At 37.9% G+C, this 21131-nt stretch overlaps 1 protein-coding gene across 2 annotated transcripts in view; it reads right to left on the bottom strand.

The window, feature by feature from the left end:
* Positions 1–1109: 1109 nt before the first annotated feature.
* The window catches only part of ATAD2B (ATPase family AAA domain containing 2B), a 75390-nt gene continuing 55368 nt past the window's right edge, over positions 1110–21131 (bottom strand). For both annotated transcript variants that reach the window (XM_048297702.1, XM_048297701.1), the window contains exons 25-28: positions 9534–10229; positions 7818–7945; positions 6540–6668; positions 1110–4454 (exon numbers count right to left, since the gene is read on the bottom strand). In XM_048297702.1, the coding sequence (XP_048153659.1) occupies positions 4413–4454; positions 6540–6668; positions 7818–7945; positions 9534–10229 (995 nt within the window). In that variant the 3' untranslated portion in view covers positions 1110–4412. The remainder of the gene's footprint in view (positions 4455–6539; positions 6669–7817; positions 7946–9533; positions 10230–21131) is intronic.

Raw genomic sequence — 21131 nt, 5'->3', positions numbered from 1 at the left:
TTACTGATTTAGCTTGCAGAATTTATTCACATGCAGTGCTGGCTTAAAACCCCATATATTACAAGTCCAAATCCTACCCAAGATCCAGAAGAAAAGGCTCTCATTTTTAATTTATTTAAATAAATTATCTGAAGAGCCTAAGGAGGAAACAGAGAATGTGCAGCACTGCAAATTTAAGAAAATACGGGAAATTGCATTTCAAAAGTACATTCAAGGCAGAAACCAACAGCAGAAGGAAGCAGCATTAAGCAGAGAACACTTGACAAATATGAGTGTTGCACAAGCTTTAGGAACACCCACCCTAACTATTTCTCACTAATTCATGCTTTTGAAGTACCACTTGAAGTTCACTAAGTATCTTTACAAGAATCCTTTTGTCAGTTCCCAAATATTTTGTCTCTTTTGACTGGTTATTTTTACAGCCACTGGACCTGAATCTATTCTCTGTTAACATGGCCATCCCCACTCGTGAAAGACAAGAGAGACACAAGACCTGAAGACCTCACTCTGCTTCCTTTATTCAGACTGCAAACCCAAGTGTGGTGCTGGTACCTGCAAGGCCATTCAGGTCAAAACACATCTGCCCATGCTGAGCCCAGGCTCTCACCAATCAACTTCATTATTATACAACAGGTATTAAATTTTGTATCTAATTGTGCTTTCAAAGCTGCATATAAAAGTCAGACATAAAGTTAAGCTACTACTACCCCGTCCTCAACTACTCTTTTGCCCAGGAGCCCTACAGTTCAAGGTACACAGAAAGGAAAAGAGGAAAATGTCCAGGTGTGTTCCGTGTCCTACACCTCAAGGGTTCATCTACAAAAAAACAGAACAAAAAACAAACAACCCAAAGTTTTAAGAACAACTTTGCTAAATATGATAAATAGAAAGGAAAGAGCCTTTGCTTAAAAAAACTCTAATTAGAAGCCATTTCTCTAATGGACAAACACTGAAAGCAGAAGCTGGACCAAACTACTCAAAATAACTGCACAGCAAGATCCCAAAGTGTCACATCTAAACTGCAAAACCAAAGATGTCTGGTAAGGAAAAGACTGTTATCAGCCAGGAGGCAGCATTTCTTTTAAATACATTTTTAAAGGAGCTAAAGCTGTGTTTTCTTGTCATCTTTATTCAAGTATTTCACAGCAGTTATATTACAAATTACAGTAAAATGTTCAAAATTTCCAGAAGTTCAAAAAAATTAAATAACTTACTTCAAACTAACGTAAAATGAAGTCAAAATGCAAAACATCAATTTAAACACAATTATGAATAAAACTATAGAATCCAAAATATACCATAGCTGATGAAGGAAGTCTACTTAATCCACAAAGTAGACACACGTTAATGAAACCAAACAGGACGCCCCAATGTCTAAATAACCCAATGTACAAGATACAAAAGATGCAAGTAAAAGCCCAAATTCAAGCTTATGTTGTGATTACAAAATAAAACAAAAACAAAATAAAAGACTATCAGCTGCAGGACCTGCCATTCAGGAGACTGAAGGGAAAACCAGTGCTGACCCACCAACTTATTCGAAAAAAAACAAAAAAAGGAAGACAAGATATTACAAAACCCAGTAATCCTATAAATACATTGGCATATGACGAAATCAAGTAACAATACAGAGGACACAAAACAAAACCAAAAAAATAATCACAGGTGAGATTCAAGCTTGCAAATACAGTTAACTCCATAGCCATCAACTTCACCCAAGAGCAACTCTATCACTCCAAGACAGCCCCCCACCCCCGGCCCCCAGGGAAACCTCCTCCTCCTGGCTGGCCACATTCCATAGAGTCCAGCACAAGGACTCACACAGGAGTTTATTTGCAATTTTCACAACAAGAAACAAGGAAGAGAGGTCAATTTGTACAAACTCTTGCCAGTGCTATGTAGCAAAAAAATTAAAAACATACAAAGAGTAAACAAGTTTAGACCACATGGATCGATTAACAGCTGTTTTAACTCTATAATCACCAGACATCTGTAAAGGAAAACAAAAACTGAAGTGTGGTTATTTGGGCTAAGAAGGCGAGTATATCATTTTAGGTAAGCTGTCCACTAGAACATCTGATATTAGCTACATTTCTCTAAAACAATATGGCAGCTCCTCAATTAGTAAAGTTGCCTCTTAAAGATTTTTCCCAATCAACAACTGACAGTATAAATTTTCCTTTAGAAACCTGACCTTTTAGAACCATTTTTAATGTTAGGCATCAGCTTAAACTTGCTTTTTACACTCACTGGTGACTAAAATTCTCAATTATTTTAGTTTATATAAATTTATTATCTTCTTAAAAATGAATGCAGTTTTATCTTCCACAAGTGCTGCTGTTACTTGAACAAAAACTTCTTTGAGTAAGTGAAACTGGAATAAATATTTTTAAAAAATTCTGCAGCAAGAACCTGAGACTTGCAAAAAACCCTTTTATCAGAAACTTGCTACAAAAAATCTGCTACATTTCATTTAATCAAATCTTAAAGTTCGTAACAATTTCCATCAAAATACAAAATGCTGTTAATGTACCAGACACATAAATATCTCAAACAGGTATGATGCTAATAAATACTAAATGAAACATGGAAAAAAATCCCATAATCAAATCTGAGATCAAAGAATCTCATTCAAAATGTGGTTTCTGTTTGTTTTTGTTGTTTTTAATCGCACTTTCCCACCTAAAAAATACAGTGTTTCTGCATGGGTTGCATTTAGGTGTAACTAGATGTACATGAATGCTTAAAACCTTTTTCTGCCATTACCTATGAAGAAAAACAGTGGCATCCAGGGGAGAAAAAGATCTAAGAGAGACTGATGTTTAACCATAATGGACAAAGCACTTTGGATTACTGCAGTAGCCCAAGGCCCATGTGTTCTCTCTCTGCAGCACTACCGTGGGATGAGCCGTAGAGGTGGAGACAAGTCCCTAAGCCTGGGTTTGTACATGGGAGCAGCGTGATTACAGTCCTCCATAAACACTGTTGGTAACTAAAATACAAAAAGCTGAGGTAGCTCAGTATCTCTGCAATACTCTGTTTTCTCTAATTAAAAACTAATCACACTGCGTTGCATATTTCTGGACAGACACTTCTGCAGCTACGTAGGGACAGTCACAATGAATGGTTCAGGATGGGAACACCAGCCAACTGCTCTAGAACACTTTCCACACGGGTGTGAAATAAATCAGCCCAGGTAATGTTCTAATACCGAGCTTGTGATAAAACATAAAAACTGCCTAGACTGTTCTCTCCAGTTGCCAGAAAGGAAAGGTGTTGAACTACACAATTCAGACCCAGAGAACTCTTAGAACAGATGGATTCAAAAGGCTCTCCTCCAATCCTTCCAACAGTAACAATGCTTTGCACAGAACAACTCGTGAAATATAAGAGAAGTTTTATTTTCAACTGAGGTTGGGCTCCAGGACTTTGACCAACTCTAATGTCTTCTTACCTGCACTGCACAGTCCAAGCTATATTACAAACACAGACCTTCCCAATGAAACCTGCCAGTATTAACCTTGCTTTCCTTAGAGAAAAACAAGGCCATGGGGGGGGAAATGCTTCATTTTTAGCAACACAGAAGAGTTTCACTGTGTAACTTGTTTCTAAAACAAAATATATACCAATGAAAAAGGAATTTCACCATTTTGGTAAAGTATGTGGCTTTTTCAGTGTGTCTTAGTTTAGTTCTGTAGAGTAAGACAGGCATTATAGAACCATAATACTGGTTGCCATCCAATGAAGAGAATACAATTCGTCCTTTTGGAGATCTTCATTCTGCAGACAGCTTTCTAACATTGCCATTTGCTATAATCCAAACAAATTGCTTAGCCTTATCTTTCTCAATTGACTAAAAGGCACATTAAAGGCAGTTCTAGAGAGCCTCATCTTCAAATTACTGTACATCCAGTTACTCAAGATTCCTACCACAATGCATCACTGCCTTCTTTAGGACAGATTTTTTTTGTCCATAACCCCAGAGAAGAGAAAAATTGGAAAAAAAAATTAAAAAAAGGTTGCCTGTTTAAAAATATTCAACTTAGATCTGCTCTTTCCAGTCCTCTTGTATGTGTTGGTCTTCACTTTGCCTGAAGTTTCCCCAAAGATAACGCATGTAGAGTGAACAAGAGCAGGAATGAGAACAGTTTCTGTAGCACCAAAAATCTCCAAGCTGTGGCATTGTATTCTTTATTTATATCAGATACAACTATATGAAGTTCCGTTTGGTTCTTGTAGGCTGGTTGGTTTCAGGTACCTGAGACAATAGCACCAAATTCAACAGAAACAAAAAGAGAGAGCACTTAAGACCAAGGCTCTGCACATACTTGGTGCAAATGGAAACTGAATGGCTCAGAGGACTGCTCTCCCATGAGCAGTTTGAGAGGATAAACCCACCCATCTTGACGAGTTCACAGGAATGTTTCAAACACATGAACTGTTCTTTCCATCTCCTGCAAGAGACACAGACCATTAACTATTCATAAATACACAGAGCCAGAAATAGAGTTACTTTATGTAGTAGCACTTACTGTGTTACTTTTTCTAATATGAACAAATAAATTTATGAAAACAGATGTTTCTGTTTATTAGCTGCTATCTGCTAGAAAAATATGATAAAAGAGGGAATTCATTAAAGGAGTATTAATGCAGAAAAGCACTCTACTATGACAGTCCATGAGAAAATCAAGGCTTATTAGGGTCACTTATGTAATTAAGGTGCTCAATATATATTAGGATAGCACTGCAGTGGCACACTGCATGAATTCAAGTCTTACTTCACACTTATGCTGTTGGTGACCTGTGGTGATGTGGTTCTATGTTTTAATGGTTTAACTCGGTTACTCCCTTGCCCCCATTCCCAGTTGGTACACCCTGATCTCTAGCCGCTTCCCCAGTGCTCCCTATATGGTTGCTCTCCTCCCCTTGTTCCAGTTGGTTCTGCATCAATCACCCAAACCCCTCCTGTTATTCCCTGAAGTTCGGTGTCCATCACCTAAGCCCTCCCTAATTACCCTTATATGGTCCTTGTCAATCCCCTGAGTTCCTGCCCCTTCTGATACGGCCCCTCTGGAAATCCCTGAAACCTCGACGCCCCATTGGGGCATGTGATCCCTTTTCCTCCACCCCTTGAGACTACTGATCCGCGTGAATGTCTATCCCTGTCCATATCCCTCCCCCAAAGACCCCTATTGGTCCCCTGTCGGGCCATCCCCGTTGTAACTTCTCCCTTTATAAGTTGTTGCACAGGTCTGGTCTGTGCTGGTGCTCCTTGGACTCCCTTTGGGCAATAAACCTGAAGCTGTATCCAGAGGCAAGCCTCCCCACAATCTTTTACCTTCTCCCTAGTCAGGGCTGCTGACAGCCACAGCACCTGGGGCTTCAGCTCCCATGGGCAGAGCTGAACTCAGAGGAGCAGCTTTAAAGCCTTGAGCCTTCGGCTGCTCCCCACTCCTGCCGCACACCGCAGGTGCTGGCCGGGCTGAAGAAAGCGGTCACTGCAACAGTGACCCAGCTGTAACCACATCTCTGCACAGTTTGGATAATCAAAGTAAAGATTGGTCTCCACACACTCCTGCTGGACAAAGCCCTTTTTAATCTAACTAACATCCTGCACAGACTTTCAACATATTTTTAGGTGAAGATGGCAGAGGAATAGCATGAAAATGGTTTGAAAAATATTCTGCAGGAACTCTACAAAAACCCACACTATGGCTTTTCCAGGTTTTGTTGTAAATTATTCATGGGGAAAAATATTTAGTGCTCAGTGATCCAACTGGAAAGTAGCAATTGTTGTCCTTTACTCAGCACGACTGGTTATCAGTTGAATCGGCAAGCTGATCCAAACTCCTCTGCAGTTAGAACAGTGGTGACAGAGGGAATGCACATCCAGAGTCAGGATCAGCCTGTGCCAGTGGTGAAATGACCAACTTGCTGTTCATGTACAGGAAGCCTCGGAGGGCAAACACTTCAGTGGCACAGGATGACAGCAAGGCAGACACCTGGCTTCCACCATGCCGCACTGACCTTCCCAAGGCTGTGCTTACTGATCTAGAGAGTGTTCACACTTCTAAGGCCTTGTATGAAAGTCAGAATTGGCATACTGCATGGAGGAGAGGGGGTAATTGGTTTTGGCCTAGTTACACCAACACAATTAAGGGCCACTGCAGCAATACCAGGTCAGGGTGCCTATGAAATCACCACTTTACATGCACTGTCAGTCATGCCACAAACATGGAGACTGCTCCTATTCCATTTTACTCTGCTAGCATGTGCTTTTCATGCTGCTGTATTCTCTCCTCTTTCCCCTCCCTTTTTTTAGGTTAAATTCTTAATCCTCTTTTGAGGAAAACATTATTGGAAACAACCTCCAGTTTCTAAGTTACTACACTAAACTTTTTTCTTTTTATAGATACCTTCTTCAAAGTCTATTAAAAGTTTTGCCTGCTAGTAGAACAGTAAATTGACAGATTAACAGTTCTTGAAAAGCCTATCTCACAATATTCAGATAAAGAATAAAAGAAGCTGTACAACATCACCTCTATAAGATGTGATTTGTCATAGTCTCTACGGTGTCTGTAGATGCACTGACTGAGGAGTGAATACAATCTCTCAAGTTGGTCAACAGTCAGGTTGTCACTTTTCTTAACCACCAAATCAAGCAGTTTCTGTTGGAACAACAGAAGGTGAAGTTAAGAGGGTTTTTATAAGCAGTTTTAAAATTTTTTTTTAAGGACAAATCAGAAATGAAATATCTTTCTGAAGTCCTCCTTCGGAGGGATACATACAAATGAAATGAACCACACCTGGGTATCAGCAAGGCCACTGCTTCACTATTTATACAAAAAGGACTCAATGTCTCTTTTCACTTCTCCGCTTATACCCATACTTTTCTTCTTGTCTTAAAATTCTTTTACTCAGTATATCTAGGGCAATGTTTGTTATTTTGGAATGCTACTTCATCCTATTTCATCTTGGACACTAATTGTAATAAAGCTAATCCTAAAAACTGCCTTGATGGCTAAAGCAGACATTTTTAAGAAGTTACACTGTCAGGAAAAAAAGCATCACCACATGAAAACATATCTGGACTTCCACAAATGTTGACAAACGAAAAAAAAAATAAGAGAAGGGTGTGGAAGGAGGACACAACACATGTAAAATTTCTCATAACAAAGGTGAAAGTATTTTACATAGTAGCAAAGAGTGACATTTAAGATTTTTTTTTTCCAGTCAAACAATTCTATTGTTTCCAAAGAGATTATCATCTGTACTCCACAGAAAATGGGATCTAAATTTCACAGGTCATAGTAGGTCAAGCTACTTTTTACAACAGAAGATAGCAAATTTTATTGTAATTTTGCTTAAAAAAAATGGAAAGAAAATTAATTAGCAGTCTATGATGCCAAAACATCAACACAAAATCCTATTTCCTTTCCAATCCACTAAGTTTTCTCCACCAAGTATACCTACCACAGGAAGAGAAAAGATGATGTTAGCTCCCAATTACCAGGCACCCAGCAGCTCTGACACGGCCAATTAACACATATGAGTACTGGCAAAAATGGCAATTAAAATAGTGGACTGCTGTGTCATTACTGGATTATAAGGGTAGTAATGATGGGACAGTAAGGATTCAGTAGTTTTATTAACTTTCCATCCAAGAAACACCAATTGACAAATCATTTCCAAAAGTCACTGCTGTCATAATACTTGTTTGCAGTCAAACATAAAGGAAATACTGCTTCAGAACAAAGAAAGGAAGCATTTTTCATGGAGTCCATTAACAGTTCAACTTATTTTTTCAGTTCTGTTACCTTTAGTCTGTCATGGTCAACAACTACAGAGGGTAAGGGATCCAAAGGTTCTTCTGGAACCTGCTCCAAACTTGTGGGTTTTGACTGCTCCACAGCGACTTTTCGCGTTTTCTTGCTTTTGAATATACCTGTAATTTGAAAAACAATTATCAGGATTGTGAGTCTCACAAAATGCAGCCTATTTCTTCACTTCAGCTTGCTTTGGTTGTTTAGTTTGTTGGGTTGTTTTGAATCAAGCAAGATTGTAGCAGTGCAGATTATTCATCAGCTTTGCTGAATTCTGAATGTTTACAGGTGCACAAACCCACAGTTCAGAAACACACACAAAACTGGAAATCTTTAAAACCCAACTCCAAAGTGCCAACTTTGAATGAAAACTGAATTCCACTAAGAGTTCTCATTGCATCTTTCTATTCAACAGCAACAACAAATTAAACAGCTTCTAAGACAAGATCAGATACTAAGCAAATGCTGAAATTCTTTCTGCTCAAGTGAAACAAATCTTCATTTTTCTCTCTAAAGCATCCCATGTCTTCATCACCACAGTATTCCAACATCTGCTCTACTCCCAAATCCTCGTGCTTTTGTTACACATTTCTGTTTTCTTCCACCTTTGTATTCAAGTTATTGACCAATGGTATTGCAAAGAACAAAATATTTTCATATCTCCTTATTCTCTCCCTACATTCATTCACTATTTTTCTCCTCAACTATTTAAAATGCCTTTTCTTCTGAGGACCCCTGCCATTGTAACCATCCTAAAGTATACAAAATTCACCTACCAAATTCAGAAATGTAAATACTCTTAACACATCATGCTCTTCTTGTGATATTCCTAGGACCTTTCTTGTACTCTACTACTTACCCTTAGAGAAAATATGTATGTACAAACACAGCCAACATGTACATAGTAATCTTCTCATAATTCAGATATCTCATTAAAGCTCATTTACTTTGTAAATCTCAGCACTTACTTTTGAAGTAAAGATTTCATTCTTTTAGATAATTCTGAAAAGCTCATTAAAAAGGCAATCATGCATAAGGTTTCTATTTCTGTTCCCTGAGGAAACTATCTCTCTCGTCTTCAAAGGACATGGCCCCTTCTTTTATACACCACCAGGATTTTCCTTCTCCTTCTCTTATCTTTTTCCTCCACTGTTATTGTGTTCACTGTGACTCCAAAGCCAGATACCTTCTTCAACAGATAAACAACAGTTTATCTGGCTTTTGCTAGGAGTTAAACTGCTTCAGCTTTTGCTACAAGCAAGTTTTTAAAGGAATACTATGCTTTTTTATCCAATGTCAATGATACTATTATCGTATTCTCTAACAGAGTAATTCAGTATCTATTATGTGGATCAAAATACAAATCAGATAGAATATACAGACCAAAACATGTATTGTATTTATCTCAATTTATAATATTTTTGAATATATAACTACTGTTTTAATGTTATCTCAGTATTTACATTATTTCCAACAAAGCTGACAAATATAAACAGAGTATATTAGTGTTAGTATGAAGATACAAATTCTTGCCTAAGATAAAAATACAGCAAGTCAAGAGTGCACTTCTGATTTTTCTATATGGAATTAAATGCTGTAAGCATACTAAGAGTTTCAAATAAATAGTCAGCAATAAAATATTACAGTGAAAAATACACACATTAACTTGGATACTGAGATAAAGACAGAAACATTGAAAACAAGTTATACCTTCTTTATCTGCTTCAGCATCTTTAGTTTCAATGTCTGTGCTCTGTAGTGTTTTCTCATTATTGCTGCAATGTGGTAACTCGGCTTTCACCAGATCACTTCCTTGACTTTCACTGGAAGCTTCCATTTTCTCCTTTGGCTGATCTTCAGATAAAGATTTTTGCTTGTTACTAGACCCATCAGTGTTTTCACAGGGTGAAACAGCATCAAGTGATTCTACTTTACCATTATGACAGGCTGAAACAGGTACACCTTCAGAGCTGTGTACAGATGTCTCTCCATTCACACAATCCCCTTTCAATGTAGAGTCCTTCCTTAATTCCTTTTCAGCGCCCAGAGTAACACTGTCAGTTATTAACAGGGATTCATTTGAGCTCTCTTCTTCTGTGGATGCAAAATTGTTTTCCTTTCCTGATGTCCCATTGTTAAGCCTCTGCTCTGCATCTATATCCATAATATCACAGGAGGATTCATCATTTGTCATAGAGAGGTCTCCTGTTTCTTCTCCATTCTCTTCAATGCAGTCAGCACTGATCTCTAGCTCTCCATTTTCCAGCAATTTACTGTCCTCACCATGATTTTCATCGTCAGCAAACTTTGCATCATCTTCATCTTTCTTTAAATTATTGACTTTCCTCTTCTTAATAATGCCTTTGCCCCACTGCGAGCGCCGTCTCGATTTTCTCCGTATTCGAACTGAAAACAAACAAACACTTTTAGATGCACAGGTACCCCTCAGCAAAGAGACCAGGATATAAGAATACGCCGCTGTGTGAGGCAATCAAATATCTTCACACTTCAAGGAAAAATAAGCTGTCTGTTGATTTCAGTGTGAGCAAATCAGAGGTAACAAGGCATTTTAGAAGTATAAGGAGTGGACCCTCAGTCAAGACACTCAATTCCTAAACTATGGAAACAAGCAATTCCTACTTAAAACAGCTAAGCAATGATGTAGAACTCATTCTCATTTGAGTAATGGAGAGTCTAAAGACAGTTATTCTCATTCTCCCTTTTTAGATCTTCAGTGATTTGAAATGATTATACAATAAAACAAATGAAAGTGCAACCCAAGGATTCACAGAATAATTCAGGTTGGAAGGGCCACAAGGAAACCTCTAACCTATTATTCCAACCAGGGTCAGCTGTGAGGGCCATATTGTGTTACTCAACTTGAAGCAACATAGGCATGTGATCCTTTTTTTATTATTTCTGCATCCTTACTCTTTCTTATTTCTTAGTTGTATTTTCTGTGCCTTTGAAAAATTACATAATAAACTATTTTTCAGAAGGCCATTTTATTTTATTAAGCTATCTGCAGTGAAATACAACTAACAGATACACTGACCTAAAAAAAGGCTTTGGTGCACATTTGTAATTTGATGAGCAATTGCAGAAGGAAGACCATTCAAACCTAATGCTATTGTCAACATCCTTTTCAAGAGCACTACACAAAGCTCAGAAGACCAAGGAAGACACTTGGGAAAAGTGAAGCTTCTATGTTCAAATTCAAGCAATGATGAAGACTGTTCTAATTTTGCAAAATTGCTGAAGTTGTGGCCAAGTGACAATAAATGAAAATCACAGCCAATAGTAACCAGAGACTGACAAATTTCCTTCCATTTCAAAATGATTTCTTATGTTGAGCACCTCCATAATGTTCTTTGTATTTGTAAGTTACTTTGTTTTATGGGGTATTAAGTCCTACACCTGTGTCTGCCAATCACACACAGTTACAAAGATCTTGCTTTGAAGATACAAGCACTATGCAGGTACAAGTGTTGGGAATTAATTCACAGACACGCAGAGAAGCACAGTTGTACTTCAGAACATCTCCCCATGAGTGCTGTATGTAAGCAGGTAATTTAACCACTACATTAGGAATAAATCTTAACCTTTTAGCTTTAAAGCTGTCTAAAGATACAATCACACTGCAATAAAAAGTCTCACTTGGAACCTGTATGTATTGTTACAGATTATCTTTATGGAGAACTGCAAGATCTGAGGGGAAAAAAAAAATCCCCTTTCTCCAACTATATTCACAATTTGATAATGACTTCTACAGTCGGTGTCACTCTTTTATTGATGAACTACAACCTACTCACATAACTTTTCAGGAGTTCATGTATTTTTTCCCCAAGATTGTGCAAGAGATTTTCATTAATCACTGAAGCAGAAAATCCGAAACTAAACAGGGAAATGTAAACTTACAGACAAAAAAATAATCCTGTATTAGACAATGGGTGAAGCTTCAGTGCAACTGCAAAGATGGGTAAATAAAACACAGGAGAGTAAAAGTCTTTTAAAGGAAATCTAGTACATCATAAATGTATAAGTAAGTAAGTTGAAATTTTTTAAGATACACCGATTTTGGCTTTTAGGCTGACTTTGCTGTAATTCAGACAGATATATCAGATATATTGTCAAATATATTTGGTATCTTTTAAATCAGTGAATTGTACTTCAAATATTTTACTGGTGGCATCCCTTCTGTTCACACTGTGAGTTCCACCTGGGATGAGAATCCATAATTTGCCTAAACACACAAGTACATTCCTAAAATTCTTAGCTGTGAGAGAAATCACTTTAAAGCAAAATGGAATTAATCCTTGTGTTACCCATCTCATTAAATTTCTAAATTTGGTCTTCCCAAATGAGTTAGCAAGTCCAGCTCAATGTTTCATGCACTACTTTTTGAACAAACATTGTGTGTGTTGTTTTTTACTGCTGTTTTTAATTAGGACAAAGCAACAACAAGAAGTGAGGCAGCAACATCTTTTGGGATGAGAAAGGAAATTTTGGCTCCAGATCCTTAACAACCAAAACATTGCTACGCAAATTTTTCTTTCACACAGACAGCCAAGCCTCTAAATGAGTGAAAAGTTGGGGAAGGAATACAACATTTAAAAACAAAACTGACCACCAGTCTTTCTGTTCTGCTTAATTCCTCCAGGTAAGTTAAAAGGGTGGTACAAGCAAGAGAAGTGTTAACCGTGTGACGAATTGTAGACACTGCCACCAGATTTCATCACCTATATTGGTTCCCTTTATATTTACTGGAAATAAAAAGGCAATACTGCAAGAGTATTATGGACCTGAGAAGCTGCCATATGAAGCAGGAAGCAGTAAAATACATCTCTGAATCCTGCAGGACAGTTGAATATGACTTAAAAAGGATGAAGGAGCTACCACAGGGTAAAACTGATGCAAAACTAAAGGCCCAGTGGGGAAGAACTAACGGGTTAACATATTGCTGCTACCTTAACGTTTATATTTTAGAAGACTGTAAACTATCAAGAGCAGAATGCAAAACGTTTTATTTTCTAGTCAGTATGATTCATGACACACTATCAGCTTCCTGTAGGTAACAGAATGGGACAGCTATTTACAGAAGAAAAACTTTAGGTGAACTTTGTTTAAAAAATGAGCAAGTACAAACAATTGCAACTTAACGCCTTAACACCTTTTCAATTACTCCTTTTAAAACTACTCATCAGAAAACTCCCCATTGATACCCAGTCTTTTGGCACTATTTGTGCCAGAGGCAGTGGAAATACTATTGTCAGAAGAGTTCCGCTTTATAGAGCTGAGTTTCTCTAACTCAAACTATTATAATACCAATTATTCACACATGAATACATTCACTTGCCTTCTAAATTGGCCAACTATTCATTCTATAATCTTCACATAACCTCTACAGATTTGCCAAAGGGATCTTAATTTCAGTTCTAGCTTCTGTCTGGTTTGCTTTTTTGTGAATCAATACTAAGCATTTTTAATGACAATAAGTATCTGTCTGACCACAAGTCACGCCTAACATTTCACTTGGGTTCACATGAAGTTGGTATCAAAACCAAATTTCCCCTGCTCGTTTTTCCCTAAAGCTGGACAATCCATGCAGACAGCATTTTTTAAAGTGCTATGTAATACAATGCAACTAATCCTGAATACAAATTTACATTTTTTTAAGCAGTAGGTGAAGTTTCTCAATTCTTCTATTCCTACGTTAAGGCAATTTCAGAGTCATTTGAAAGACCCATAAACAAGGCAGACGGCATTTCCCCTAGGTGTGATTAAAAAGAAATTCTGTACTGTCCTTACTTCAGAAGGACTAGTCTGTTAAGTAAAATGAAACCTGTAGCAGACTTTCAGAAATTCTGAATTCTTGCCCACTGACAGGTGCTGCTTGGAGATCCTCCAGTCAGATACACTAAGTAATGACAACATCTAGTGAAATCAGCACCAACCCTGTCCAGAGCAGAGCACAGTTCTTGGCTATTAAAAAAAAGTGATAGTAAAAACCAACCAACCAACCAAAAAAAAACCTAAACAACTTGAACCAAAAAAATTCAACTCCTTCCCACTTTCCTGAAGCATTTCTGCAAGACCTAGACATAATTGTGGCCTTTCTGTTTAGTATGGTCTCAGGAAATGAGATCATAAAAACATGGGTAAATGGTACAGAAGCTTCAGAGCTGAGGTATGCACTGTTGCTGTCCCCCAAATCCAGCAGCACAGTGACAAAACTGTAGACTACAGAGAAATGAAGTTAACAGTTGGAAAAGAAAGCAGACATAATTACATGATTCAAAGACTGTCAATTATTAACAAGCAAGTCTGCTTCCCTTAACGTGGAAGAGCCCTAATAAGAGGCAGCAAAGCAGAGATCTTTCTCTTGAAATTTCTGTAGTTTGACTACTACAGTACAGTGAGTGCAGCACAGTATTCAATGCTAACAAGTTCATTTTATACACAGCAGAAAAGACCCTTCCATGCTTCCACACTGCTTAAAACGCATCAGAGAATGTGACTCCTCTTCCTCTGTCAGTAAATGATAAAACTGACATCCATCAAACAGTAAATTCTCTGTTGTTACTTTATTTCATGAAGAATTCCTGAGGATTAAAACCCAAAGAAGATTCTCATGGCAAGCAAGTTCACCATGGATCCAGATTTTCAGTCTAGTTCAGTATCAAGAACCACTTAAAGCAATTGACATGTTTTAAGTTTTTCTTCCGTGATCAAAATCCTCAACACCTTTCTTGTCTTGTGTGCAAAGTAACTCAAAGAGTTTGCTTGAGAAAGCACTTATAACCAGCAACTTACACTCTCTTACGCATCATCCAGGATATCTATGTACCTGCCACAGTAATTTAGCTGCTTCCAGTAGCTCCACATTCCTTACCAAGAGGCACTAAATAGTCCACTTCAAAGTCTCTGGAGTTTCTACTCACAAAGTCCCCAAACTGCAGCCAGAGATAAGCAGCAAGAACAGATCACAGTTCCACAATGGCTTAAAAAGCAAAGTGAGGTGCCAGCTTCCACTAACAAAGCCATTTCTCCCTCCAAAGCCAGCTATAGCATTTCCACTGTCTAATTTGTGCCGGCACTACTGTTCCTGCAGTAAAACAGATAAGGGAACTAAATCCATCTGAAACATTAGGTTGTTGGATTTTTTTCTGGGTTAGTTTTCAACATCTTTGGTTGAGCATTCCAACTCATGAATGACAGTGCTGCCACAGGCAACACGGTGGAAATATGCCACCAGTGACAAGGCAACACAGCCTCTTTAGTAGTGACCTGCAGTTTTACCAGCTTAAAGTGACTGTGGAACTAATCCCTAAAAGATGTCATTTTCTTCACCTAGGATGGAGGGCACTCAAGGCACAGAGCTGACAAACACATGAAAAGAACTGCATACAACAACTTCACATACTTATGATCTTTATCAGTTTATATAACAGCTTATGTTTTGTAAACAAATACTTGAAGAACCTCTGCATTTCTACTCAACAAGAAGGAATCAAGTTTCATAAGGAGGAGCTGAAATGGGTACCAAACCAATCCTGGCTGCAGCATTCCCAGTATTTTCTTCCCCGATCAACTGCCTTCCCCTACCATCCCCAGTAATACTCTCCACTCAAGCTCTTCCCAGTATTTCTCGTGGAACTACCCCAGTGTCTCCTGCTCCTCCCCACCCCAGCTGAACAGGACACGGGACACACTCCCTCTGAGGTGTGCATGCCATGCCTGGCCAATGCCATGTTTTACCTGCTCAACTACCATTTTCAATCTATCACCTTTTCCTGCAGTAGACACGTGAATTTGTCCAGCTACCAATTTTCACAAAAACTGCAGGAACCTAATCTTTCAGCTCTCAACTCCTGTCAAATCTGTCTGAACTCTGCTAAATGATTCAGAAGTTATTAGGGGAGCAGAGATGGACAGAGAGCACAGGTATGATTTTCTTCGGAAACCAAGATAAAAATATAATTTACATGAAACCAGAGTAATTATGTTAGTAAAACACATGGCAAGACAGTCACACTGGAAAATTAAAGAGGAAAATGAAGTCAAAAGAGAAGAGACAATCAGATTAATGTCACCTGTGGAGATAATTTTTAGACTTTCCACCTCTACAGATCTGCTCATTTCCCCTCTGCTGATTAGCTCTGTACAATAGCAAATATTCCAGCTATACAAATCCTTGGTACCTTCAGTTGGCTCTTAAGGACTAGGGAATGACACCTTCCTGCTGCAAGAGAGCCATTAACAAACACAAGAAGGAATGAATCATGGCTACTGGATGGTTTCTCTGTCAAGGAGGCAAAATCTGAAGTTAATAAATGGGTAATAATCCCAAGAAAATCCACAACTTCTGCAGACAGAAACATGAAGTCTTAAAACAATTTAAAGCAAACATTGCCACAGTTTTCAAAACAGAGGAAGGAAGGGATCTATCTGTTCTGAAAACTTTTTATTACAACACTTGCACATACCACTTAGAAAGAAAAAAACCCCCAAACTATTTCAGAAGATCTTTTTACCATGTTTATAAGAAAGGTGATGATAATGCTTTCAAGGACACCTCCTTAAGAGAGACTGAGCCATCTTGCGTTACTGAGTTATAAAGAAGAGAACAAGAGAATGTAAAAAAGTCACTGATCAGGTAAATTGTAGAACCCACTTAGTCGTCTGTCAGAGGAAAAAGACACTTGATTAATTCAACAGGCAGGTATTTAATAGTGATGAAAGAAAATTTCTTTGTCACTAGGTATCACCGAGTTCAAAAGTTTGATGGGATCCCAAAAAAAGAACAGGCAGTCAAGATTTATTAGAACTCCCACAAATTCACTAAATTGCATTTTAAATTAGAAGAATTAAAAAGCCTATGGGGCTTAAAAGAACTGTTAATCAACTTGGAATTATCAGCTACGCTGGTATTTCCTTCAAACTCAGGCATGAAAAAAAATATTTCTCAAATGTTTGCAACTTTCTTTTAAAGCATCTGGTTGAAGACAGCATCAGATACAAGAGATCAAACTACTCCCATCCAGAATGCCAACTCCTACGCTACCCAGAACAAAATGACAAAGAAAGAAAAAGAGACAGTTGTCCCAGCTCTGAGTAAAGATATCCTCACATTCCAGAAAATGTTTTTTAATAGTGTTTATCAAGTAACAGTACTTGCCTCTGTATCAAGTGAGAATTAATCCAAGTCAAATCTGGAAGGCAGAAACAGAAAACAAAAGAGCAGCAAATGTAGAATAAGCGACAAAACAGCAGCTCCTAGGAATTTCATGTTAGCATCTGGATGACTGTTGATTTGCCAATATCCAATTTCTGAGTCCAAACTCAGAACCAGACCAAAAGGGAGAAAATAGTTCAAATAACCAAAACCATATGGTACCTGGTCTGCCATGTCCTTTGATAAGGCATTGCTGCAGTCACAGAAGCCTAAAGTGCAATCACTGACACCACTGTAGCAGAGAGGTCAAAGAAGAGACACTAAACAGATAAAAATCAGACAAAGACTGAGAATAAAATGGTTCCTGAGAAAGACTGTAAATGAAAGACCTTTTCTTTCTAAAAATCTTTTTAAAAAGTAGTCCAGGCAAAACAAAAGCCTTTCCATGATACAGCAGAAACAAAGTGTTCCATAGGACAGCAAAGATCACCATTTGGGGGGGAAAAAGCAAACCAAAAACCAACCAACCAAAAAAGTCCAACACAAAAAAAAGCACAGAAAACATTACTTATTTAGAAACAACATCTTCTGCCATAGTTTTTTAGATCCTTGCTTGGTATCCCTACAGTTCTTTCTAGAGAGACCACTAATCACTTAAATTACTGGGAAAAGTTAGCACTGTGTTTACTTCATATTTCATAAAATGACTTTTATATAAAACTTGTATTTTTAATAGTTTGCATAACACAAAGGATTTAAATTTTCTTTATTTGCTCCAAATGCCATTTTCACAGCTATGCTATTTATCATATGGCACAAAAGACATCTTCTGTATGAAGAAAACATAAAATCTGCAGTTTATCACTACAGTATATTATCATTAAATGCTGCAAAAAAAAGATAAGAATGCAAAGCCAAATCTTCCCCACAGAGTTTATTTATACGTAACACTAAAGGAAGAAAGTGCAAGACAGTAAAATGGTATGTACCATGCCCCATCTACTGGCAGAATGGAGCAGTTGGATACAGTTTTATTATACAGGATCCCAATGATTAAAGAGATGCTAATGCTTTATGAGCTAACATGCGTCTAAACCACTTAATTTAGCAAACACACCAAACTGCAGACTGCTGGTGGTTGTGTTTTCCACACAGCTCCATAGAAAGGGAAAATAAGACCATTCTCAGCAGTGACCAGAGGCAATGGGAACAGCCTGAAATACAAGACACTCAAAATTAAGATAAATAAATTATTGGTTGTGGCCAAGCACTATAAGAAGTTCCCCGGGCATGACAGGGAGCCTCCATTCTTGGAGGTGTTCAAAACACAACTGGACAAAGCCTTGAGCAACCAGCTCTGAGCGGAGCGAGACCAGAAGATGTCCAGAGGTTCCCTCCAACCACTGTAATTCTGTGATTCTATAATCATAAAACTGCTTGTATCAGACTTCTGACATATGTCCCATTTTAAGTTCCCACCACAATACCTGCACTTTTCTCAAAATACAGTCAGTAATGGAAATATTTTAAACTGTGGCAGAACTTCCCCAAATAGATTTTCAGCAACTCCTAGTAAGGCAATATTTTTAAAACTCATCTATACTGTGAGACACAATCCCCGCAGCTGTACCTTCAACAAGGGAAATGGAAGTTGCAGATGAAATGTAATTCAGGAACATGGATCACCATGCCTTCACACAGAAAAATTATTTGTGTGCCCCATTTCCAACAGCCCATCTGGTCTAATCCAATTAACAAAATATCTAAAATACATCAGAAAAAATTAAATAATTCACAAAATAAGGCAACTAAAAAACTAAATAAAGTTTTATACAAAATATATAACCTCAGAAAGCAAACCAACACAATCCCAACTCTCACTCTCTACTGTACTCGCCCTGAACAGGTCCTTAAATTGGGCAGGCTGCTGCACTGTCTGCAGTCCACTCTGTTTTTAGAGAAGATACTTAACAATAATTTCTTTTAGAGTTCTCAGGTTTGTCATCTGAATTAACCTTTTTGCAGCTATTTTCTACAATACTGTGAAAACAAAGCTCCTAAAAAATAGTAATAACTTATCAAGAAAATAATGTTATGATTGGTGATTTTTTCCTTAGAGTCCTCTAAGGGAAAAAATTAATTCAAGTTCAAACAGCAGAAAACATGCAATATTTCCAGAATTATTAACTGAAAAGTACAGTTTTATCCTGTTGAATTAAATTACTTACATGATTTTTCTTGTTACTCTGATTGTGCAATACACTGCAGTCTTAAAATAAAAAATAGTATTTCTTGACCATAAAAAAAATTCCATTCTCCCTCTAAAATAATCTGTTAGAAATCCCTTCTCTAAACTTACTTCTTCCATTCAAACAATCACAATCCACAGTTTCATTTGCTGCTATTTGAGCTCCCCACAATCTGCCCAGTTCTGCTCTCACCCTTCTCTAGCTTATCCTCCAAGTACCCTTTTAAGACTGCTTCTCTTCCTCATTTCCAGTCTCTGCTGAACTGACCATATCAATCTTCAAGAGTGCCCATGTACTACCGGAATTCTTTCTGCAGATTTCTGATTGCTCATCAATTCCTGGTTCTCTCTCCTGATTACTAGATGCATCACATCCCTCCTGGACTAGCTACCTTTTTCAGACTCGGCCTTAAAAGCCATATTTTCATTTGATCATAGTCCCAAACACACTAAGCCTCAAATTTTCTTGCCTTCCAACTAGATCACGAAAATACCAACAGGATCAGTGCCTTAACAGTAACTTTGTTGTTTGCACAGAGACACTGGCAATTTCCTGCAGCTGATAGCTCGAGTTTTCAAACAACTGCTGCTGCCTCAACAACAGAGGGGAAGCGAGTGAGGTAGCAGAGCTGCTTTGGATCCAAGTCACCAGCAACGGCTGCTCTCCCCCTTCCCAAGGGATGTCCAGCTTGGAGGTCTATAAACCCCACCGTCTGCTGCTCAGCATGCACAGCCAGCAAAGTGCTCTGTAGAGCAGCCAGACGGAGAATCTCCATCCTGGACTTTGCAGGAAATGGAAAAAAATGAATTTGGAATCCCTTCCCTCCACTCTCTGTTTTTGCACGAGCTGCCAAATGAATAAAGAACAGCTTGGATCCAAATCATCAATTTATTATATAACAATTTATTCTAACCATAATTCCATACAGTTGACTTTAATTCCTTTAACGGAAGAAATTACAGCTTCGGGAAATAAAATCATACACCTCTAATTAATTAAACCATTTGACATCAACACTATCATTCATATATAAACAATGTTCATCTCTGGGCAGTTATCACCATGCCTAGAAAATGATTTCTCATCAAGGAAAAGCACCATGAAGGAGAGCACAAAGATGTAAAGGAAAATTTGTCTGCTTAAATCTCTCAGTTTGCCACCAATCAGCAATAATTGATAATGCTAAAATTAATATATTAATAATGGACTCCACACCTTCAGCAGGAAAGCCAAGAACAACTATCAGTATGTCCCTCATACTCACTTTCTCTCATAGTCTTATTCTTTATAATGAAAGTATCTGCTGTGTATTTACCAGCTCTAATCAACTTACCTCTTGAAAATAATTAGCAGTGCCTCTGATTACCCAATCACACCTCACAACCCTAGAGATCTTGATCACTTAACTGGATTAATTCAGTAGGCTCCAGGAAGTGTATCTTAACATCCTCCAGTAATGGTTACTGACTATTGAAAACCATTGCCATGAAGGAAAATACAGTTAAATTTGCAATCTCTTCCCTAGCTTTCAGCATGACACTGAATGTATTAAAGGCAGGAACTGAATGTAGCACATGTGAGAGTGTATTAAGCAGTGTAGAGGTATTTACCTGCTAATACACAGAGAGTAAACAAACCTGAAAACTCATCAAACCACTGAAAGGTGTTCTTACTGGATCTGAGCTGTCATACTGAAAACAGTCTTTTACAATGAAGAATGCAAAATACTCATACTGCATTAGAAAAATAGTTATGCTTTACCACAAAATTAGAAATCCTGCTTCTTTACATGTTGGGCAGAGATTTTATGTACTCATAAAAGGAATATTTCTTAAAGTTCCATGTGTTTCGTGCCTACAATTACTTCTGGAGATAATCAGTAAG

This window comes from Corvus hawaiiensis, chromosome 3 (assembly GCF_020740725.1).
Source record: "Corvus hawaiiensis isolate bCorHaw1 chromosome 3, bCorHaw1.pri.cur, whole genome shotgun sequence".
NCBI lineage: Eukaryota > Metazoa > Chordata > Aves > Passeriformes > Corvidae > Corvus > Corvus hawaiiensis.
This window is presented reverse-complemented; position numbering and strand designations above follow the sequence as displayed.